This window comes from Schistocerca americana, chromosome 8, assembly GCF_021461395.2.
Source record: "Schistocerca americana isolate TAMUIC-IGC-003095 chromosome 8, iqSchAmer2.1, whole genome shotgun sequence".
In the NCBI taxonomy this organism is placed as follows: Eukaryota; Metazoa; Arthropoda; class Insecta; order Orthoptera; family Acrididae; genus Schistocerca; species Schistocerca americana.
Genome location: NC_060126.1, coordinates 62374688 through 62400364, shown reverse-complemented (window position 1 = coordinate 62400364; position 25677 = coordinate 62374688). Strand labels below are relative to the sequence as shown.

Sequence of the window (25677 nt, the reverse complement as noted above, 5' to 3'; positions counted from 1 at the left end):
CGGCTATTGCCCCGTGCTAATCCATACATCAAATGGGCATCTGCCAACTCCGCATTTGTAAACATGGCACTGACTGCAAAACCACGTTCGTGATGAACACTAACCTGTTGATGCTACGTACTGATGTGCTTGATGCTAGTGCTGTAGAGCATTGAGTCGCATGTCAACACAAACACCGAAGTCAACATTACCTTCCTTCAATTGGGCCAACTGACGGTGAATCGACGAAACTAAAACGAGCTCTAACATGGAAATTAAGCGTTTCCGGACACATGTCCACATAACATATTTTCTTTCTTTGTGTGTGAGGAATGTTTCCTGAAAGTTTGGCCGTACCTTTTTGTAACACCCTGTAGACTACGAACGGCAGAGGTCCTCCAACACTTCATTGGTGAATCGTAGATATCAGTTCTCATTCGATGGTCTCACACCAATCACTGCGAACTGCGACATTCCCTGATCAAGTCGCAGAGCTGAGACGATGCTCCACAGGCACACAGATTCATTAGAAGCCGCTTGTGACGAATGACGTCATAAGCTTTCTTGAAATCTTCATATATGGAATGAACCAGAGAGCATTTGTAAATAGCACCTCGTTACCCGAGACACTGAACCCAGGATGCCGTTATGTCTTGCATTTTAAGATCGTTGTGCCTCATAGCTCTTAAATATTTGGGTAACGTCATGATTCATTACCCCAAGAGCTGGTGATAAATATTTGTTTGTTCCGTATCCAGTTTCGGTCCACGGAACACCTTAGGGGTCCTGCTGTGAAAGGACAATCGTTTCTTGCTGTCGTGCCGTGTGGCAGGCGGCATTCACATTGGTATCCCACTACTGACTCAGGGATCTCCAGACACATCTTCGGCCTGGAATCTCACTGGCTGGAGTATCGTCGAATCCAGGCCAGATGGCCAGTGAAGACCTGTCTGGAGACGCCATGGACAGCGATGAGATACCAACATGACTGTCGTCCCCTGTACAGCGGTACGTCGACGATATTCTACACCCCATTTTGTCGCCCTTCATGCCAAGCCATTTTGGGCTTACATTTCAGTAAGATAATGCCCCCCCTCCCCCCATCACACACACAAGTGAGAATTTCTACTGGTTGTCTTCCTGCTTGCTAAACCCTACCTTGTCCAGTAACTACCCCAGATTTCTCCAAGATTGAGAACATTTGGAGTATTTTGGGCAGAATTCTACAACCATCTCGAGATTATGACGGTGTAACGCGCCTTTTGGACAGAATCTGGCACAATGTCCCTCAGGAGGACATCTAAAAACACGATTGATCACTGCCAAGCCTAGCAAGCCTAGCAATTGCTTGCATAAGGGTCGCAGGTGCACCAGTGCGTTGTTCACTTGCTCAATTTGTGAACTTCTTTGTCTGGAATAAATCATGCAATTGTTCTGAAATCATTTGATTGTCTGTACATGTACATCACATCTACCAATTTCTGTCCCATTTGGATAATTCGTTCATGGTTCGTCGGCTTTTCTTGTGTTAGAGTGCATTTTATGATAGGGGAACTCGGGGCGGAACGGGATACTTAACGTTTAACAATCTCTATAAAATAAGGGAACACAAGGAAACACTTCTTAAAGTGATAAAAAACACCTTGTAGTGTAACCTAATGTACCTTATTTTAAAATCACTTAAAGCAATACATTTTGCATTTTTTATAATTTTTCAAAGAAAGCCTTCCATATTTCCCGTTCCGCCTCGCCCACGGGGCAGAATGGGATAAGAGTATTTTTTGTTAAATTATTGCATAAACATTGAATTTTAATTATGGATCTCGTATTAAACTATGACAAAATGTTGTATAACAGGCAATTCAGACAGGAATGTGTAATTTAAACAATTAAAAAGTCATTCTTCAAAATAGGAAAGTATTTTAATGTCATTCAAAAAATGTACAATGCTTAATAACCACCAAACCACTAACTACTAGCACTTTCGACAATAGTCACAAATCAGTATTTCCTCTTCATCTTCACTGTCCGTGCCCACTCTGGCATGTGACCCAGCCCTCATTAGAAACGGAGTAGAAGTCCCCACAGTAGAGACACTCAGCATCCTCTCTCTCTGATTCTCTCTTGTCCATCATCTTCTTCCTTTTATTTTCCTTAAGGTCTTTGATGTCCTCTGTATTGGTTGTTTTGAGTGTACAGTTTGATATTTTTGCCTTAAGTTGAATTGCACCTGACGTCTCTGTCCTGACACTGTTCATATTTGTGCACCGTCCTCCTTTCTGTAGGCCTACTTTACGTGCGACAGCGTTCTTCAGTTCCTTCTTATAAAGAGAATCTGTTAATACGACGGTTTTTCCTTTTCGTCTTGTTGTCCACCGAGTATTTTGACAGGTCAGTGGAATTGGAATGACAGTCTCGGGCGATATCTGGAACGCTGAGTTGTTCGGCGAACATACCTGGTTGGGAGAGTCTGGCATCCATGAACATCCAGGCTGGGTTTGCTTTCTACTTGCATCAAAATATGACGGGACAGAACGGGACACTATCCCATTCTGCCCCTTCCCGTTCCGCCCCAAGAGCACTTTTGGGGTTAACAACCTTTATGGAGTGTAATAACTGTCGTATTTAAACGCATTAAATAACTAAAGTATAACAAATGCCATACACTTTAAGGGAAAGTGTCATTTTAGGGTATACAGTGAACAGCTTACCTGGCGTTGAAATTCACCAAACGTCAGAACAACGCAAGCGGTAACGTGACGGACAACAATTCACTTAGATCTCGCACTTCAAACTAAACCAGAATGGCTGCCCTCACTTCCCTTCCATTCGGAGAAGCAGTTACATGCCCATACAACAGGTTGCAACACGGTCCAGTCTAGAAAAGATCAGTATCCCATTGTGGCCCGCTATCCCGTTCTGCCCCGAGTTCCACTACCTGATAATCGTCTGGAGACCGAAACTGATTGTATAACAAAGAAATCTTTATCGACATCTCATGGTAGAGAATTATGAAGTTTCTTAAATGTTTACTAGCTGCTGGACATCACGTTCTTAAAATTCCTTTGCAAACTTAGGTCCCTCTGTTCCACTGTTGCCATCATCCACGGGCAGCTGGTATTATAGAAGTTTCTAAAATAGTCCGTGCAGCTCTCACGAGTGAAGAATCAAGTTAAAGATGTAAAAAAAAGTTGATAACTTTGCACAACAGTATGTTGGGTGTTTTGTGGTAAAGTCTTGTTTAATGAATCTCACAAGCACTTTTCTATTAAGTAATACGATGCATAATATCGGTTATGAATGAGCGATAATTTTGCCAGTTTATCAGTGGAAGAAATAATGTTAAATGTGGGTCATTGCGTCCCAGCTTGCTGAGCACCAAGTACAGTTTCTCATTTCAACTTGTAATAAAGCTAATGTGACGATTCAAATTATTCGTTTATTATCACTTCTGTTTCTATTACTTCCAGAAAAACGTAATGAGCAAACTGTGCTATGTACACGATTATAACTGACAAAGTCTGTTTAATAGACGAGAAGTCTTTTAATCTCCTTAGTCGAAAAACATTCGAAAATAAAGTTTTAAATTTGATAAAAAATACTATTTTTCAAGCTTTTGGGAACAGGTTGGGTTCTTTGGGGCAAGAGACAAAACAGCGAGGTCATCGGTCTCATCGGATTAGGGAAGTATGGGGAAGGAAGTAGGCCGTGCCCTTTTAAAGGAACCATCCCGGCATTTGCCTGGAGCGATTTGGGGAAATCACGGGAAACCTAAATCAGGATGGCCGGACGCGGGATTGAACCGTCGTCCTCCCAAATGTGGGAACATGGAATGCTCTGTAAAAATGACAGGAGTTCGTTTAGCTCTTGGATGATTTGGCATCGAACAGCGTCGTATTTTGATGAACACCGAAAGAGAAGCGAAAAACAGAGATTCTGCTGGAATTGTGTTTTAGAGGTGACAAAAAGACGCTGACAGCAGGTATTAACATTATTTATATTTGGATTTCGTACGTTCATCTGCAACAGTGACGAAACCGTACATTCTGATTGTCAACAATTTTCTTATTTTTCGTGTTTCCGTTTGGTGACAGAGTTGGCTGAGAATTTTGAACTGTAAGGCACAATAGGATGATTCATTTTTATCAAATTGTAGTTGATGAATGTATGTGTGCGTCTCTGCATTGCTTTAATTTCCAGATTATCATAGGCACAAAGCCGATTCCGCCACTGCTGCAGTTTCGTGGATAGCAACTTCATATATTAATGATAAGCTACCAACAGAAACGTAAGCACAGAATGAGGCGAGGCGAGCACCGGCCACAGTAGCCAGATGAAGTGGTCTGCCTAATGGAACGTAAGAGTGCTTCCACTCACTCCGAATCAAATACACTACTGGCCATTAAAAATGCTACACCACGAAGATGACGAGCTACAGACGCGAAATTTGACCGACAGGAAGAAGATGCTCTGATATGCAAATGATTAGCTTTTCAGAGCATTCACACAAGGTTGGCGCCGGGTGGCGACACCTACAACGTGCTGACATGAGGAAAGTTTCCAACCGATTTCTTATACACAAACAGCAGTTGACCGGCGTTGACTGGTGAAGCGTTGTTGTGATGCCTCGTGTAAGGAGGAGAAATGCGTACCATCACGTTTCCGACTTTGATAAAGGTCGGATTGTAGCCTATCGCGATTGCGATTTATCGTATCGTGACATTGCTGCTCGCGTTAGTCGAGATCCGATGACTGTTAGCAGGATATGGAATCGGTGGGTTCAGGAGGATAATACGGAAAGCCGTGCTGGATCCCAACGGCCTCGTATCACTAGCAGTCGAGATGACAGGCATCTTATCGGCATGGCTGTAACGGATTGTGCAACCACGTCTCGATCTCTGAGTCAACAGATGGGGACGTTTGCAAGACAACAACCATCTGCACGAACAGTGCGACGACGTTTGCAGCAGCATGGACTATCAGCTCGGAGACCATGGCTGCGGTTACCCCTGACGCTGCATCACAGACAGGAGCGCCTGCGATGGTGTACTCAACGACAGACATGGGTGCACGAATGGCAAAACGTCATTTTTTCGGATGAATCCAGCTTCTGTTTACAGCATCATGATGGTCGCATCCGTGTTTGGTGACATCGCGGTGAACGCACATTGGAAGCGTGTATTCGTCATAGCCATACTGGCGTATCACCCGGCGTGATTGTATGGGGTGCCATTGGTTACACGTCTCGGTCACCTCTTGTTCGCATTGACGGCACTTTGAACAGTGGACGTTACATTTCAGATGTTTTACGACCCGTGGCTCTACCTTTTATTCGGTCCGTGCGAAGTCCTACATTTCAGCAGGATAATGCACAACCGCATGCTGCACGTCCTGTACGGGCCTTTCTGGATACAGAAAAGGTTCGACTGCTGCCCTGGCCAGCACATTCACCAGATCTCTCACCAATTGAAAACGTATGGTCAATGGTGGCCCAGCAACTGTCTCGTCACAATACGCCAGCCACTATCCTTGATGAACTGTGGTACCGTGTTGAAGCTGCATGGGTAGCTGTACCTGTACACGGTATCCAAGCTCTGTTTGACTCAATGCCGAGGCGTATCAAGGCCGTTATTACGGCCAGAGGTGGTTGTTCTGGGTACTGATTTCTCATGGTCTGTGCAGCCAAATTGCGTGAAAATGTACACACATGTCAGTTCTAGTATAATATATTTGTCCAATGAATACCCGTTTATCATCTGCTTTTCTTCTTGGTGTAGCAGTTTTAATGGCCAGTAGTGTATATTCTCAGCTCTATGGGGTGAGACATCACAAGTACACCGTGCTGTGAGCATGGTCATCGTAGTCTAACGCCGTCTTTTACCTGATTATTGACAAAACCATATGACCATGTCCATACACAGATCGCATATTTTTCATTGTAAGATATGGTATCCTATTGATGCTGTTGTTGACATGTGTCACACACACACACCCATGGTACTTCCTGTTGGCAATATGGCTTTCCCATATTGTGCACACGCGGACTATAGATGTATTGACAAGTCTGGGATTCTCATCGTTGTGTTACTGGTGCGGAATGTGTCCACACCAGCAGTTTTGAGCGACATGAACATCTCACGATGTTCATAGACGGACTATGAACTTTGTTTCCAGGTTTGTTATTTTGGTGCTGCTGCTAATGTCCTGGAATATAGCCGTAGAGCAACTGTGAATGCCGTAGCTCTTGTACTTTTTACAGATCAACATGACTATCCCTCAACGTGCCTATACATCCTGTGGGATTGTAAGCAGTTCTGGCATCCTGAGGGAACGTAGTTGACGCACTATATGGTGAGAAAGGAATGTGATTCTGGACTTGAGGGTACTGGCGTGAGTGATTTTGACAGAGAACATGGGTATGCGAACGTACGCGTATACCGACCATCTGTTGGCAGCCATGCAGTCATGATCACGGGAATCACAGGTGCAGGAGATACACAAAAAGCAGCCGAGCACGTGAGTAGCGGTGCTTCCTGTTGACCAAAACGAGTTTGCGAGAGTTCGCATATTCAGATTGTCAAAGTTCTGACAGGTCTGGGATCGTTGTGTTGGTGTTGCTAGAGTGGAAGATGGCAGAGAAGCTTTTGTGGCAAATTCTTGGTGTTCTGGTGTGCTAGACGCCCCTCCATCTACGGAGGGCCAGCCATTCCACCACATGAAGCTACAGACAGGGAAATTCTATGATGGGTTTAGGATCCATGTGGTACTGCTGCTTAGTGGGATGGTGCATTGGTAACACTTTGGACAGGGTTGTGCTTCATATCCTTTTCTCTCCATCCAGATTTAGGTTTAATATAGTTTCTCTCATTTGGTTAAGATAAGTACTGGGTTGGTTCCTTTAAAACGGACACAGCTGATATGCTTCTGTATGCCAGCTTGTACTCTGTCTCTACTGACATCACTGTTGAGGCCGGCCGAAGTGGCCGAGCGGTTCTAGGCGCTACAGTCTGGAAGCGCGCGACCGCTACGGCCGCAGGTTCGAATCCTGCCTCGGGTATGGATGTGTGTGATGTCCTTAGGTTAGTTCGGTTTAATTAGTTGTAAGTTCTAGGGGACTGATGACCTCAGACGTTAAGTCCCATAGTGCTCAGAGCCATTTGAACCATTTTTCGCTGTTGAGGACGCAGAACCACAAGTCTTCGTCCCTGTTGTTCGTGGAGGAAGAAGCTGACAGAGGAATGTACCTCCATCAACTATTAAACTACCTATAGCGAGATGTGGCAATCCCATAACAGATATGTAGACTGTTTGATTCATTGGCAAGTAAGAGGCCATGGTGCTGGTGCTACTGGTGAAATAGATGCTGATACAAGAGCAGTCATTTGTCGTCTGTGCCATTACCTTACTACAGAACCAAGTGGATTTTGTTGCAGGTGTAGAGTAGTGGTGGTGGTAGTACTGATTTCAAAAATGGTTCAAATGGCTCTGAGCACTATGGGAGTTAACATCTGAGGTAATCAGTCCTTTAGAACTTAGAACTATTTAAACCGAATCAACCTAAGGACATCACATACATCCATGCCCAAGGTAGGATTCAAACCTGTGACTGTAGCAGTCGCACGGTTCCGAACTGAAGCTCCTGGAACGGCTCGGTCACCGCGGCCGCCTAGTACTGATTTGGGAGGTTCCAGAAGGAGAAGTCACATCCCAGCTGTGTCACTACTTGTTGACTGAGATGACCATCCAACCATGTTGGGTTTCCAGGCAGATTCATTATCTTAGTAGCGGTAGTGATGATGCAGGTGTTGCTGACCAATTATGACACTATGTGTTGATCAGTATCTCCCCCAATCCACTGTGGAGGTCTCGTTGAGAGTTTGGGATCCTGATGATCATGCTTCTGGTGTGAGAGTTGTTGACACAGGAAGTCAACTGTGGCTTTAGCTGCTGATTGAGATGGCCAGTCAAAAACGCTGGGTTTTGTTGCCATGTCTGGGTTCTATGTGGCAGTCATACAGTCATGGAAGACTCTAACAGTAAAGGCAGTGGACTAACTGTATGACTACTTGCAGACTGAGATGGCCATCCAACAGTGTTGGTTGTGCTAGTAATTTTGTGATCGTAGTAGCAATGTTGTTGATGAAGGTATTGACGACCAACTGTGGCACTACTTATTCATCAGCACAGCCATCCAACGATATAGATCTTGTTAAAGGTTTGGGATCCTAGTGAGAGTGGTGCTTGGGCAAGAGTTGTTGACAAAGGAAGTTATTGATCAACTGTGACCCTACCTACTGATTGAAATGGCCATCCATTTGTTTTGGTCTTTGTTGACAGGTCTGACATCCTGGTGGCAGTCCTACTGTTGTGGGAGAGAATCGAGTGGAGGAGGTCATACATAGGTCATGGACCAATGTGGCACTACCTGCTGACATGTCGACACCCAATTACGTCGTTCTTTGTTGACAGGTCCACGACTGGGGTGAACTGTTGTGGGAGAGATTCCTGCAGAGGAGGTCATATACCAGTGTGACACTACCTACTGTGATGACATCAGACTCGTTGGTCTTTGTTGACATGCCTGAGATCCTGGTGGAAGTGTGCTGTTGTAGGAACCACCTGCTGACTGAGATGGCCATCCGCCTATGTTGGCAGGTCGGGGATCCTGGTGGCGGTGCTGCTGGTGTGGGAGCTGCCGACGGAGGAGGTGTGCGCGCGCCAGCTGTGGCACTACCTGCTGGGCTACGTGGCGCTGCTGGCCGGCTGCCTGCTGCTCGAGGCGCTCATCTCGGCCGTCGCCATGCGCGGCTCCATCCTCGACACCGAGGCGCGCGCCTCCATGCAGTACCTGCTCTACGTCAGGCTTGGTAAGGCCGCGCGCACCCACCCGCCCTTTTTAATGTCTTGTTCGATTAGTCGTTAGTGTAAGTATACCCTAAGACAAAAAAAAAGACGCAGCAGGGAGGAATTACCCGAATGTGGGGGAAATCTGTAGGTGTGATGTACATGTACAGACAAATAAATAATTACAATTTTAGAAAAAATGGATGATTTAGTGAAGTGAAAGAGCTTCACAAACTGAGCAGGTCAGTAACGTGTTGGTTCACCTCTGGGGCTGCATGCAAGCAGTTTCTTTCTGAAATTGTAGTCATTTGTTTGTCTGTACATGTACATGACATCATCCAACCTCTGTCCCATTGTTATAATTTCTTCGTGATCCATCTCTTTTTTTTTTTTTTTTTTTTTTTTTTTTTAAAGAGCCTATTTCCAGTGTCTCATTTCTGTAAGTTTGCAGTTTTTCCGTGGATGACGTGGAACAACAGCGTGATGTGGGAAATAAGTGAGGACTTCCAGAATGAAAATTTCACTATGCAGCGGAGTCTGTGCTGATATGAAACTTCCTGGCAGAGTAAAACTGTGTGCCGGATCGAGACTCGAACTCGAAACCTTTGCCTTTCGCGTACAAGTGCTCTACGCTCTATATATATATATATATATATATATAAAGGCTGGTAGGAGGTACAGAAATCTTTATTATTCACAAAACTACAGTACATCCTTATACATTTAACTGTCCTGGAAGGAACCTCGCTGCCTTCTTAGCATGCAGCATGAAAGACAGACAAAGTCAAAGCGGGGCCACCACCGGCACCCTCAAAAAAGTATTTATAGATATCAAAACAAAATTCAAAGAAACATTCCATTGCTAGCTGTCATTCCTGCGTCGCATACTCGCGTAGCTTTCCTTAGTTGATAACTTTACTTGGTCGGTTCCACAACGACTGCACCGCCGCTCATCTTCGCGCACCCGACACACCTCAAGTATACGGCGGGTGCGCAAAATCCGTTCAGCCGGCTACTGTGGCCGAGCGGTTCTAGGCGCTTCAGTCTGGAACCGCGCTGCTGCTACGATCGCAGGTTCGAATCCTGCCTCGGGCATGGATGTGGGTGATGACCTCAGATGTTAAGTCCCATAATTCTTAGAGCCATTTGAACCATTTGAAAAACCGTTCCTAGGAAATTTGCATACCAGTCCTCGTACTTTCGTAGCCGACCAGTCCCTTAGCGTCCCATCGTTGTCGTGCGTTGCAGGCACCGTAACCTCCTCAGTAGCCTGTTGCCGTCGATCGAACTCCTCCGCTGATTCTGGAGCATCGGGAGGTCGTTTCGCCGTCCCGCTGGCCACCCTTGCATCCACTGTAGGCAGTTCTTCTTATCCATGGCCGTCTTCTGTGTACCCCGAAACGCCTCAGCATTGCCTGCTGGATCTGGTTGGTCGTTCTCCACCGTGAGGCGGCGCTTCTTCCGGCGTTTTGGCGATCGCTGTTTTCGTTGCCGTGCCTCGGAATGAGAGGTCAGCATGGTCTCTGGTTGTTCGTGAGGGACGACGGAATGATCGACGTCTCCAAGTGCCTTACCTGAAGTGGCCGCAAGCGACACCGAAGAGAGGGCGTCCCGTGACTGCTGCAGGCGGTCCAGCGAAACGTCGTTTTCTCGTTACAAGTTGATCTCTACAGTCTGTCAGCCCTGGCGACCAGTCATAGTGCCCGGTCCCAGAATCAGCAGATATTTCGAGTACGGCAAACCGACAGTTTGAGGAGATTGAAGGGTATCGCCAACAATTCTCCTTGCTCTGGAAGTTATGCGAACAATCCGATAAATCAAATTTGAAATTTCCTTGCAGATTAAAACAGCGTGCCCGACGGAAGTTGGTCGAACTATTGTGCAAGAACTTGGTGTGTCGATGTCACGCCTTCATAAAAGCTGGTGGATGGCACTTTCAAGAACTGTTGTGAAATCAGTATATTGTTCAACTTTTGCAGAGAAATAAAATTATTACAAACCTTTGTCTACTTGCTTTTATACCAACAGAAAATTTAATACTTTTTTGTTTTCGATTTAAAATTTTTATATTTTCGCTTTTAGTTTTCGCTCCAGTCGTTTTAGGATCAGAGTTCGCCATCTCGAACTTACAATTGTGAACCACGATCATCTCTCCCATTTGTATCGTCATCGGTCAAAAATATCTACAAAGCTGTCCCAAACCTTTGGTGTGAAAACTGATACAGAGCAGAGCGTCTTAAATCTAGTATTTTCGACGTAAGAAACTAATGGACTGAACTGGATATTTTAGGTGATTTGACGTCTTGAAGGAGCAAAGACTGTCAACCACGTCCTTGTGAAGTACTTGCGTTCCACAAGAGATGATTCCTGCCACATCGACGTTGGTGGCTCTTCCTGCAGCAACAATACGCGTCCATCTAGCGGTGTGGCCATGGCGCAGTTTACCACTGTTTGTAGTTTATGGATGGACGTCGGAGTTGACTCACTGATCGTTACAGGATCTTACAGCCATGCTGTTAATGTATGGTGCAGCAGGGTGTAGTGTTAAAACCCAAAACAATATACGCAGAAAAATTTCGGAAGAGTCGTCATCGAAATTGGAAAAAGTTTTGCGAAGTGGGTAGAAACTGAATTGTACGAGACACCGATGGCAAGGTTCCTCGTAAATATTTTTTCGTACAGTAGAATCTGAGATCGATATGGATAATATGAGTCACGAATCATAAAAAGAGCAACACCAACGGCCTCGTGAAATACTTTCTTCGAAAATACTGTGTGGTGAGCAGGCCTACTAGTGAAACACTGCTTACGCTCTTATCATGGACTCAGAAACTAAAGACGCCACAGATTTAGAACACTGATTTTAGTTCTGTCAATAGATTATTCAGCACAGTACTACAGTACCGAAATTTTTGCAGTTCGTATAGTTCAAGGATGCAGTCTCTTTCGACCGTAACGTTATTTTCAACAGCTGCATTTGGAGTAGGGGAAATGCGTATAGCGGGCCGGTGTAGCCGTGCGGTTCTAGGCGCTTCAGTCTGGAACCGCGTGACCGCTACGGTCGCAGGTTCGAATCCTGCCTCGGGCATGGATGTGTGTGATGTCCTTAGGTTAGTTAGGTTTTAGTAGTTCTAAGTTCTTGGGGACTGATGACCACAGATGTTAAGTCCCATAGTGCTCAGAGCCATTTGAACCATTTTTTTGAAATGCGTATATCACGTCTTTTTTCGGCTCACTAGCAACGGTTATCTACCATACTGTGATCTAGAATTGTAAAAGATTAACCAGTCGGACCTTGTTTTAATGGCGCCTGTTACCCGGTGTTCGCTGCAGGTGTACTGCCTCTGTCTGTACGTTTCTGTCTCGCGGCCTACGTCATCGCGTAATGCGGCGAAATAGGTCAGGGGGAGCACAGTCGGAGGGGTGATCATCCCGTGGCAGCTGTAACAACCTTCGTTGAGTAAACTCAGAACTGACGTGTCCCTCCATCCCACACCCAGAGCACGTCCTTGGTTGTCCATCGTAGATGACAATCGCTGTACAACCAGCGGTGTACAAGTATGACAGAACGTGTTTTCCGAGTTCGATCCGTATTTGTCGGACGCCACTGAGGACAGGATACGTTTTGAAACTCGCCCATTTTTCAGCCGCATGGGACACGATCATTCCGTAAGGACGCAGGGCGTCTGTCGCCTATTCTTGTGGCACTTCGAATGGAAGCTCAAAGACGCGGATCGTTCGTAGTCCCAAGCCGGCGTGTTCGACTGTAACCTCTCCAACATTCCCGTTCGAATGACAGAAATGAAGTCCTTGTCGCTGTCTGAGTGTTAGTTCTTCACATGCTGCTTTCATTGATGAGCTTGAAATAGACCACACTGCTGCCTATAGGTAAATGTATTCCAACTAGAACGTCAGGTTCGATTTTTACCTCGTCCTCTAAATAACGTTCTAACTTGTAAGCCTTCGGTGAAGCATATTCGTAACAAAACTAAAGTTCAGTCTCGATTTGCTGAATGACAAGGCGATGATTCGTTCTATGTATTACCGCGGCACACCGCTGCACACTTAAAGGAAACACCTCTCGCGCACACGTGCTGCGGGGACGCGAACTGCGTCCGAAACGCTGCTCCGCTGAAGGCTGACCGGAGCTACCCTAGCACGACTCCGGATGCGTTCTCACAGCCTCTCTTCCGCCCGCGAATGGCAAAGGTCCCGAGTTCGAGTGTCGGTCCGGCACACGGTTTTTATCTGATTGGCAGTTTCAAGTGAGGACTACTTTGCGCATTTCATTGTAGACTCTGATGGTGTGGAGTGATTGAAGGCTTTCGGTTGCCCATAGCAGCCATACACTATACAGTACTATCAATTTATTCATTGAATTCGTATTTTTTGCAAAAAAAAATTAGTCATTTTTACATTTTAATAAAATTCAAGATACTCCAGCCTCCACCAGTTTTCAGACACACAGCCAGTAACCGCTCTGTCCGTCGTCCATACTCAGAACAGCAGTGACGTCACAAGCTGTCGTGCAGTCAAGAGAGCCGCTAAAGAAAACCTACGCGGTAAATGCATTGTTGTTACCGCGTAGGGTGTGCCTTGAAAACACATCCAGCAAAGTTTCTTCAGAACTGAACATATACTTTGGGAGATACTCGTGTTTTCTCGGTGTGTATTATGGCGGGCAGGAGCTGTAATGCAACAGTAATGTGTGTTTCATATACAGCAAGCACTCCCTGTGTTCAAGTTTTTCTGAAAGGCTTAATTTCGCTGAATATTGTAAAACGAGTTTAAATTAACTTCCTTTCGTTTTAAGTCCTCACTGTACATACTTTGGTATGTTGTACGTTATAGAAATTCTTAAGGATTTGTGGTTCTGTAGCTACTTGAAGTTATTACTCCAGCTGCAGTGAAGTCTTTACGAGCTCTTTCAGAGCCCACAGCCGACCATGTAACGTCTTTAATAAATTCCTACGAGTTCACTTTGCAGACTAGAATGACATTTACCGCTGGGCTTCACTCACCAAGAAATACCCAAATACTAAAAAATTATCAGGCCTTAGCAGAGACTTAAATGTGAACACTACTTGTGAAATGGTTGGTGAGATGAACTACTGGAGGTGAAAGCAGTCACGGGCGAGTTCAGGCCTGATGTGCCATTCAGTCCTCCAGATGAAAGCTGCCTCCCTTCTCAGCCAGACGTAAGACGGGCTGATCTGCGCTCTGTTTCGAAAACTGTGTCGTGTGTTTATGTTTCAAGATGTTTCTTCGTGATAGATAGCGGACTTACGGAGAATCTACTACCTCGATTTTGGACCTTAAAATTTGTGGGACAGCGGAAGCGTTGTTAACCACTATAAACTCTGTGCCGTCCAAGGTCAACACACACTGGGCGAAGAAAGTTTTGCGATACCCTAAATATCGCGTCGGAACTGCTTTGGCCCAGGGTAGTGCAGCGACTCCACGTGGCGTGTGGACTCAACCAGCTGCTGGAAGTCCCCTGCAGAAAAACTGAGCCATAACGCGCCTTAAGCCGTCTATAACTGCGAAAGTGTGGAAGGTGCGGGATTTTGTGCACGAACGGATCTCTCGATTTTGTCCCATAGATGTTTGACGGTACAGGGTGACACACGGGAGACGGACGGTTTTGAACTGCGTAGTACTGAGGGCGCGGTGGTGGGAGGTGGTCGTGGTGGGGATAGTTCTGATCCACACAAGACGCCATTTCATTTACTCAGTCTCTACGGAGCAGTGGGACTTGCAACGTCGAGTGTTCGTCTATGACAGTTTCGTGAAAAGCGGTGGGTCTATTGTTGCTATGCAGCGATGGCTTCGTGCGCGGTTTAATGTCGGTCGACATGGAGCTGTTCCGAGCCGTAACACAATCCTCAGATGGGTCGAAAACTTCCGATCAACTGGAAACATACTGGATAAGAAGCACCCTGGCCCGAGACGCAGAGTAACGACACCAGAAAATGTAGAAAGGGTAAGGCAAGCGGCAGTCAGAAGCCAGGGACGGTCAGCTAGACGTCATGCTAGTGAGTTACGAATCAATCGTGAATCTGTTAGACGAATTTTACATAAAGAATTAAAATTCTATCCCTACAAAATGCTCATTGTCCAACAACTTAAGGAAACTGATTTTGCTGTACGAGAAGACTTCGCTTACAGAATGCAAGTGACTTTGGGATCGAACGAAAATGAAATTTTATTGATGACCGGTGAAGCTCATTTTCATTTAAACTGGACCGTGAATAAGCAAAACCTACATTACTGGGCTCCAGAGCATCCACATCTTATCCACCAGCGTCCTCTACACTCGGAAAAAGTAACAGTCTGGTGTGCTCTTGGCTCTGTTTGCATTATTGGACCTTATTTTTTTTTAAGAGAACGGGGCCACAGTTAATGTTAATTCTGTTCGTTACATTCGTATGCTTGAAACATTCTTGAAACCAGAACTAAGAAGACGACGAATCCATTTGGTTCAAATGGCTCTGAGCACTATGCGACTCAACTACTGAGGTCATCAGTCGCCTAGAACTTAGAACTAATTAAACCTAACTAACCTAAGGACAGCACACAACACCCAGCCATCACGAGGCAGAGAAAATCCCTGACCCCGCCGGGAATCGAACCCGGGAACCCGGGCGTGGGAAGCGAGAACGCTACCGCACGACCACGAGATGCGGGCACGAATCCCTTTAAAACGCGTTTGGTTCCAGCAGGATGGGGCAACATCACACATCCCAAACACTTCAATGACAGACAGTTCTAAGACTCGTGTTTCCTGGCCGGATTATCTCACGTTTTGACAACGTTCCTTGGCCTCCCAGGTCTCCCGACTTGTCAGTATGTGATTTTTTTCTGTGTCTATAACCACAAACCACAAAATTTGGACGAGTTGAAGAATGCAGTCATTGAAGAAATTGCTGCCATTCTTGCAGAGATATAGTCCGTCTGATGGAGGATTTTGAGATGAGACTTGAGTCCTGTATTCGAATTGATGGACATCACCTTGACGACCTTGTTTTTCACAAATAACTTTTTTATCTAAAATGGCAAATAATGAGCTATGATTTTGTGTAAATAAACATGCATTAATTTTAAAGTTGGCTGAGTATTATTTCATTTCTCCCGTGTGTCACCCTGTACTTGTGTCGGGCTACCTTGGTGGCCAGATCATTTGCACGTATTGTCCAGAATGTTCTTCAAACCAGTCACGAACTGCCATGGGAACCTGAAGTCAACATATGGTGTCCAAGTAGCCGAACATAACCATTTCCCGCCAATGGTCGGTTCAGCTGGACCAGAGGACAGTGTCTATTCTATGCAAACGCAGCACACACCATAACGTAACCACCACCAGCTCGCACAGTGCCTTGTTGACAATTTCTGTCCATGGCTTTGTGGGTTCTGCACCACACTTGAGCCCTACCATCAGCTCTTACCAACTGAAATCAGGACTCATTTGACGAGCCACGGTTTTCCAGTCGTCTAGGGCTCAACTTATGTGGTCACGAGCCCCGCAGAGGTTCTGCAGACGACGTCCTGCTGTTAGCAAAGGCACTCGCGTCGGTTGTCTACTGCCATAGCACATTAATGACAAAAAGGCAACTTTTTTCGTTATTAGACATGCAAGGAAGTTAGAACGGCACACATGAGCGGCTGTTTTCCGACTTTTTTCATCCAAGGTATAACAGCATGTTCGTCGTTATGAAAGGCAGACCGGTTTACAACCGAATGTAGCCCGCGGTTCAAAATCGAGTGTCTTGTCTCATACTTCGTAAAGAGAATATGGTAACTTCTACAATATTATTTCAGTGGTACAGGATGGCGCACAAAAAATCGGCCCGACTACTAGACTGCTCGTTGTCGCCCACCAATCGTCATCTATTGTTTCTAAGTTGTTGTTTGCATTAGCTTATTCGTTATTTTTTTACTGCCTAATTGTTACATGTTTATCTATTCTGCTCGTATCGGTCAACAAATCGTGCTTAATTGGCGAGCAGTCTGTACTCGGGGCCGGTTTTTCGTTCGCCACCTTACATTATTTAATTGTGATCACCCACGTAACACTGCAGTTGGCTAAACGAGAGATTTTGCAGAATCACGGAAATTACTTCTACAACTGTGTGTGAATTCTGTAATGAATAAAAACTCTGTATTCCAGGGGGGATGCAAGTGCCCCCTCTTGGAGCCTTCCATCCTTCAGTCACCAGTGCTACTAATTTTCAATTTGTGAAGAGAACCATAAACAATGCACAAATGAACGGTGAACGAGTAAAAATGAACGGTTCCCAGTGAACTAGTTTCCAAGAATGGACGAGTTTGCCCATCTCTAGTCCTAACGGATACGTTCGTCGTACGTTCCGCATTGATTTCTGCGGTTATTTCACCCAATGTGGCTTGTCTGTTGGCACTGACAAATCTACGCAAACGCCGCTGCTTTCGGTCTTTACGTGAAGCCGTCGACCGCTGCATTGTCCGTGGTGGGAGGTAATGCCTGAAATGTGCTATTCTCGGAACATCGCCGGCCGGTGTGGCCGAGCGGTTCTAGGCGCTTCAGTCTGGAACCGCGCGGCCGCTACGGTCGCCATTTGAACCAAAAATTTTCTCGGAACATCCTTGACACTGTGGATTTCGGAACACTGAATCCCCTAACGATTTTCGAAATGGAATGTCCCGTGCGTGCACCTCCAACAACCATTCCGCGTTCAAAGTCTGTTAATTCGAGTTGTTTGGCTACAGACACGTCAGAAAGCTTTTCACATGAATCATCTGAGTGGAAATGACAGCAGTCAATGCACTGACCCTGTGTACGGAATAATATCTTCATCTGTATGTGTGCATATCGCCATCCCATGGCTTCGTCACCTCAGTGTGTACTACCGTGTGGCCAGTGGATTCTTTTCTCATTAGGGGCCTTTATTTGAACTATGTTTTTTAAAGAGTCCACCTTAGAGAGAGCTTTTAAATGAATATCGCCGAAATAACCTTCAACATCTCCCTCATTTTATAAGGCTGTAGAGAGTGATGCCTCTGAATTTCCATAGCGATGGAAGGAAGTGTGTTGTTTTAAGAGAATGTTAAAATCATACCCATACATATATTGATTTAATTCATGACACTTTCAGTAAACTGGATGGTTTGCTTACCAGCATTCGATACACATCATACAATGTTACAGGTGTTCTTATCACACCAGTTGATGCGCCGTCACTTCAGTGGTCCAAGCCACGTTAAACACTTCTCAGAATTGCTTTTAACCACTAGACTGAGTTTGACAGTCCGAGCTGCATCCTTACAATACATCATTTCATTCATTTCTAAACGTTGCTAAACACAAATGCAAATTACGTCACATTCGTACAAACACAGAATTAAAAATGTACTTAACATTATTGGTTTGCACTATATACATTACTTATTGTCCTATTTTATTGACTCCTGAATCAGATACCTACGGCATTGGAGAGACTTTTTGACATGTTTATTATAAGAGTCGCTAGTTCCTCGTATTAGGATGAGCTACATGAATAATTTTGTATGGCTTCTCATATATTTTATAAAATTTCTTAATCCCTATATTTGAAGCTTTGTCCTTGCCTTGACTAAAGATTCTGGCTTTCTTCCCTTTGTTATACTTTTCCTGTTTCTTTTCTGCTTCTCCGTTTACCCTGTTTAGTGCTAACTGTGTGATCTGATCCAATGTCACTTGTGTCTTTGGCGGAAATGTAATGATTTCTGTAAACATGTTTGACGGCCTTTCACCAAACATGACGTCGTTAGGTGGAAGCTCAGTAGCCGAATGTGGTGATTCGTTCATCACTGCTCGAAATCCTTTACATATTTTCCCCATCTTGACTGTTTCTTAGCACAATAGGCTCTGAGTAAAGGGTCTAGCTTGTTCATCACTCACTTATGTTATCTGTTCTTCCTTTAATATATCCTGCCATACTTTTGTCGAAAATTGAGGACCATTTTCACTAAGGACTTTTTGTGGCTTTCCATTATTTTTAAAGTAATCCTTTCTCATTATACTTGCTATGACTGATCTTGTACTCTTTCTCGAAGGATATGATTTTACATACTTAGATACAACATCCAAAGCTAATACCACATATCCCCGCCCCCCTCTTAGCTGTCACACAACTCACAGCAACTGCTTCTACTGCAGAACTTGGAATATCACTATACATTAGCCCTTTTATTTGTTGGCTTGAATCTTTAGTTTTCAGACAATTTACACATTTGTGTGTTACTTTTCTCGTCCTTTTTTCCATGTTATTTAATATACATGTTTCCGTAAGTTTGTTTGTACACTCTTTTGGACCATAATGATCAATGCGAGATGAGTATATTGTATAATATTCTCAATGACATGTACTGGCACACGTTACTTCCAATTACTTGTTTCTTATTGACCCTACAGATCAACACCCGTCCTTGGTTATATAATACTTCCGCAATGTATTCTCGCTTCTCATCCCCCGTTTATTCGTAATCATTCTAAAACGTCAGCACAATTTTCTTTTCTCCTCATATGTTTCATAACTCTCTTCACATAGCATTCAGGTGGAACATTTTTTTAACACCAATATATTGACATCTTTCCCACTGATATCTTTAGGGTCAGCTTTATCCATATCAATTAGTAAACGAGGTAACGCATACGCCACAATATTTTCCTTTTCAGGTTGGTATCTAATTACAAAATTATACTCTTGTATCAATACAGGCCACCTTGTAAGTCGATCATGAGTCAATATACAGTCTTCTAAAAATGACAATGCTCATACATCGGCTAAAGTTCGGTACTGTGCTACACACATCCAATAACAATGATGGTAAACAGGTGGAATATATGTTCATACAGATGAAATCCCTTAACAGAAAGTTCCTGTTATGTGTGCTCCACAAACCTTTTAGAGGAGACAGTTTATCCTGCTTCGAAACTGCTCTTACAAGTCTCGAATCGGCATATGAGCATATAGTTATAGCTGGTGACACTAATATAAATTTTCTATGGAGCGGTCAATCCAGCGAAAAATTTAAGCAAATGATTTCTTCTTCAAACGTGTGGCTATTTCAGCTTGCTTCTACCCATCTTACTAACTACTGTCACTCTCTCATAGAGATATTTGCAACGAAATCCCCTAACAGTAATTTGTTCTTCTCAAATATACGCACGTTGTGTATCCACCCTTGACATAATTTTCATGACATACTCACTAAAATGTCTCAAAAAGAACACCGCAGTTGACTGCATTCCGAGACTTCAAACATATTAATTTATCTGAACTTTCAACATAGGTGCAAAAAGTAGTTCGTAGGCATCTTCGATTCCTTTCTGGGACATAAACGTAAAAAATCATTGGTTTACTAATAACCTTACTCAACTGTATGACAAATATGCCCCCTTAAAGATAGGACAAGAAAGAAGAAAACCCGAACCTTGAATGAGTGAAGAACTAAAACAGCGTATGAATCTGAGACACTGCACATAAGGCGTACAACCTATACACCACTCCTGAAAACCATATTGCTTACAAGCAGAAACGACAGAAATGGACTAGCTGCCGTTTGTAAAACTCTACGTGGTCTTGTTATAGGTAAAGTAAAAGTTGCCGATGATCCCATTGTCCGAGCCAATGAACTGAACTGGTACTTCACATTACCTACAACGACAATTGAATCACAAATGGGACAGAGACCATTGATTACATCGTGGAGATAAACTACTGCAGCCACGAAAATCTCTATCTAAAGCATGTTACTTGCAACACCGTCAAAAAAGAAAAGCCTTCATCCATATCAGATCTTCATCTACTGGACACGATGACATCACAGCCCAAATGATGCTCATTACTGACCCACTACTACCCACTATAAGAGATATCTTTAGCTGCTCCATAACCACAAGGACTAGTTTAGCCGTTACCTAAAAAGAACGCTGCCACAGTACTCTGAATACTGAACTAGGCACAAAACAAACTACCTAACTACAAACAACCTACTAGACGGATACCAGTCAGGCTTCTGTAAACATCGGAGCACTATATCTGTCTTAATAAAGGTAACAGATGACATGAAGCTTGCCGTGGTTGCTCATCGACTGTGACATTTTACTTGCCAAACGTAGCAGCCTAAATTTCTCACCAAGTGTAGTGCAATGGTTTGGCTCATAACTGACTTCTCAAAGTCACACTGCAGGCAGGTAGTATCAGGTGTTACCTATGGTTCAGTATCAGGTCCCATACTTTTTTCATTGTATGTAAATGTTGTGTCATCAGTCTTCTCCCATCCCAGATACCACATGTATGGTAGTGACGTCCCGTTGTATCCAAGTGCAAAACCTATAAACCTGAAGACAGCTATCGAGAATCTCAATACTGACCTGTCTGCACAATCAAAATGGATGCAAGGTGTAGGTTCAAAGCTCAACCCATCCAAAACACAAGTGGTACTTGTCGTCATTTTAGGCTCATTGGCCCAAAATATCGGCAATCTCTAGCACCTGCGACAAATATCAACTTCTTGTCTGCAAAGAGTCTAGGAGCAGTAATAGATGAAAATCGAAATTGGACTGAGCAGGTTACTGCAATGTCCAAGAAGGTAGCAGCATCTCTCCATCCCCTACAAAGATATAAAACGCTCTTCCTTCTTGACCTGGAAAAGGAACTTGTACAAATACTTATACTTACTTTCTCAGGAAAGCTCATTGCGCCTTGAACTGGTTATGTATACTCGTGATCATTATATTCATGTTATGTATACTTGTGTTCATTATAACTATGCACAGCTATGCTGGAAGCGTGCAGACAAGTGCATAGATTTCCATACCCTGTGTCTTCTATACTGTTTTATCAGTGAATCGTGTGCCTCATATCTCTCCTCGACAGTAACGCCCCTGTCTGAGCAGCACGGCAGGAACACCTGTTCCCATCAGAGCTAAATCCTTTCTGTCCCACTCCATTGTTTGCTTCTCAAAGTCCTTCTTAGTAGCAGGAAGCTAATTCTGCAACAACATTCCGCAGTATATCAGAGAACTAAATATCATCTCCAGCTTCGGAAGCAACAATACAGTACTAAAGCAACAATATCATTATCCCTGTATACACTCGTTACTATTTCACATCCCTCTTTCCAACCTAATTATTATTATTATTATTATTATTATTGTCACGTTTAGTGTCTTCTGGAGCTGCAGTAATATCATTAATGCCAGTATTAACTTTGTTAGTTCATAGTCAATATAATTTACTCACACTAGGTCTGCAGGCACTCATATCTTCATACTAGTTATCACCCTAAGCCTCTTATTTTCATAGGTAACTATGATGTGATATATACTGTATGTGTCTAACCCTGGTCCACTGTAAGACAGGACCTGATGAACTTAATAAGACCAGGTTAAATAAGTAAACAAACAAAATAAAAATCCTTTTTATGTTACAAAATATTGTCTTTCCCATTTATTCCGTATTCGCCTCATGAAACTAATTGTCTTTCATACGCATCCATCTCAAGTCATTATTGCTTGTAACATTTCTGCTGCAACGCTGTAGTCTAAATTATCTGTAGCAATGCATATGTCTTAAGAGAAAACCGAATGAGCTAACCTTATTATTTCATTTATTTTCAAAAATTCCTGTTTACATTACTGTGTCCGAATTCAAGGAGTATTTTCTCTAGTCAGTTACAATAGCCTGATGATTTTCTATTTTTTATGAAAAATAACATAATCCAAGGAAAGCTTTAACCTTTTTTTTTATTTCTGGGCTTTGGTGCCTCCTTTATTGCATGTATCTTTCGAGAATCTGGCCTGATACCATCTGCTGAAATGCTATATCCCAAAAATTCACTTCATTTCGATCCAAATTCCGATTTTTTAATGTTAACTTTTATATCATTATCAGAAATAGTAATCAGCACCTAATCCAAAACTTCATTATTTTCTTTCCAACTATTTGCCGGCATCAGCACATCATCCATGTAACAAGCCACCTGCGACAGTAATTCCTTTCCTAGTGTGCTATCTAACATTCTGATAAATGCTGATAGAGATATACTTAGCCCAAAGCATACCATATTAAAATTATAATACCGACCCATGTAAACAGGAGATGTAAATTTGATATATTCTTCAATCAATGATAGCTGCCAGAAACTGGCCTTCAGATCTATACTAGTCATAATCTGAATATTATTAAACTTTCGAACCAGCTCCTCTAATATTTATGATCTAGCCATTTGGGGAATAACAAGTTCGTCTATCGCTCTCGCTTCCGGGGTTATTCTTACATATCCATCTCTCTGTCATACCGATACTAATGGACTACAATACTGACTTTGAAACCTTTCAATGACGTTCTAATCCAACATACATGTATTTTGTCTACTGCGTCCCATTTTGCTATATGAATACTATATGGTCTCAATTTAAGTGGACTATGCTCTTTCACTTGGAATCAGAAGGCATAGTCCCTCCTTGGACCAGGCCGATATGAAAATAGTTTTACATGTTTCCTCAACAACCTCATAATGGACTCTCTTTCATCAAATCCTATAATTTCCACTTGCCCTATTTTTTTCAGTATTATGCCATCAATAGTTTCTCGAGATGCCATTAAGTTTAACACCAGTCTACAAACATGATGTACACTATTCTCATCTACATTAGTTTGTCACAGATCTTCGTCACTAAACGTGCTACAAGTTATTATCTCCCCATCTTCTCCATTTGTGACACCTATATCTTCTGTTATTCCATTCCAATTTCCTCAGAATAATCCTTAGATTTATTTTTCAGTACTTTAACATGAACCTCACTCTGTTTATCACTTGGAATCACACATCCTGTAAAAAACAGCTCATACTTGCTTTAACAACTCTTTTTGAAAAATCTACCAGGCACCAGTCCCTTTCAACTAGTTAATCCCAAAAACTAATTCAGTGTGCAATCCAGGAATAATCATTACATTCACATTGAACCTCCTATCTTTAATCTCAATTAGCAACATTCCTTGCTTCTTTGTTGTCTTACTTTTAGCACCAATAGCTCCAATAATTCTCACTTCTTGTATGAGCGATTCTGAGTCATTATTAACCTCCATTATCGTCAAATACAGTTCCTCATTTATTGCACATACTAGAATATCTAATCCTACTGTACCATGTAATTGTACCTTTAATGTTGGCTGATAGTTTTCATTGACCTCCTTCTCCTTTTCAAATGTTAAATCTTCCTTAATGACAGAACTCTCCTCTTGTACCACATAATTAATATTGTCACTCCCTTGTTCAAAATAGTTCTTGACTGAATCTCATCAGACTTTCTAATTTGTTTTCCTGTCTCTCCCTGTCCATTTCTCTCCTGCCACCCCAATTTTCTGGCCTTGTCCTTTCTACATCATCTGTCACCTCTCTTTGACACTGTATATTGTTATGAAAACTTCCACAGTTTCATCCACCTCTACCAGGTGGTCCCTCATAATTTTTCGTACAATTGTCTCTTTGTGTGTTATCTTGATCGTTCCATCTCCACGCATTACATCTCTATGTTTCTCTTTATTGACTTACATGAAACAATGAATCCTGCTGTTCAGGAGCACGTAATATCCTGCCAACATTATCTTTCCGGGTTCCTAATAATTTTTCTTGCACACCTCCAGGTATTTTGACCAATAAAATGTAAATTAAGTCCCTTTCCTCCAGAGGATCGCAAAAGTTTCTCTTGCAATGATTTGGAAGAATTCTTTATTACTTTAACACCCACAATCAACAAAATGTCTTAGTATGAAAATGTCACTGTGTGCATTATTTTGTGCAGTGTGTGGTCAATATTGTGTAATGAAAGCACTTATAAATTCATCACATGTTCTACAAGAGGAATGTATTCTCATTCCCCATGACAATACTTCAAATTCCACTAATGACACATCCGATTTTCTATTTATCATCTCATCTTTCTATCATGCCATGATTTAGGTAATACATTCTCAAATTGTTTTACAAATATAACAGGATGTATTAAAGTCGATGTTGCAAGTGATGGAAATTGCACAAGAAAACTGTCACCAATTACACCACAGTGCTCTATTCCAATCCATTCCAATTCCATTCCTGCAAATACCAAACCTCTAAGCATTCTCTAACGCTGTTTTCAACTTGAGCATGATATTGATTTAACTCCTGCCTATTATCATCAATATTTTAGTTAAAGATTCTTCAGTTTCATTTATCTTTTAACAAATTCACCCATTCTATCGTGACACTGAACGTTATTTATTTTTTGGGTGTTGTCAACTACTATTTTCTTTATTTGGGTAATTCCAGCATTGAAATGTGTTATACTATTATGACAATACTGAACAATATTATCTGATATTTTTATTTCATCAACACTAGATATTATTTCACTTATTTGATCATGATGTTTCCTGATAATATTTTCACTGGAGCTAATCCTTGCTGACAATCCCCAATAAACTCTACAACTGATCAATTCTGGTGTTTGTCCTTTGCTTTTCTACGCTAATAGCTTTTTTCGTGCCTTTCTTTTCAGCCTTAAGTTTAAACAATTCAATCCTAACTTGAAATGCGAACATTTTTAGGTTAGGCTTTACCGTGAGTGTTATTGACATTAAATGAAACTACAAGTTTACTGTTACCAGAAACAACAGTAAACTTGTTGTTTCACTTAAAATCCTAACTTTTTTTTAATTCTTCACTGTACTCCAAAATGCGCACGCCATCCGATGTCATTGCCTTCGCCCTTCGAATTTCGTTTTTAGTGCCAGTTCTTCTGTCGTAATGGGTCCAATACGCTGTAATATTAAACGTCAACTAACGCCA

General features: G+C 42.9%; 1 protein-coding gene across 1 annotated transcript in view; it reads left to right on the top strand.

The window, feature by feature from the left end:
• The first annotated feature begins 1851 nt into the window (after positions 1 to 1851).
• LOC124545529 (diacylglycerol lipase-alpha) overlaps positions 1852 to 25677 on the top strand; it is a 454063-nt gene continuing 430237 nt past the window's right edge. Inside the window, exons 1-3 of the mRNA XM_047124477.1 lie at positions 1852 to 1855; positions 2265 to 2370; positions 8635 to 8846. Coding sequence (XP_046980433.1) covers positions 1852 to 1855; positions 2265 to 2370; positions 8635 to 8846 — 322 coding nt within the window. The remainder of the gene's footprint in view (positions 1856 to 2264; positions 2371 to 8634; positions 8847 to 25677) is intronic.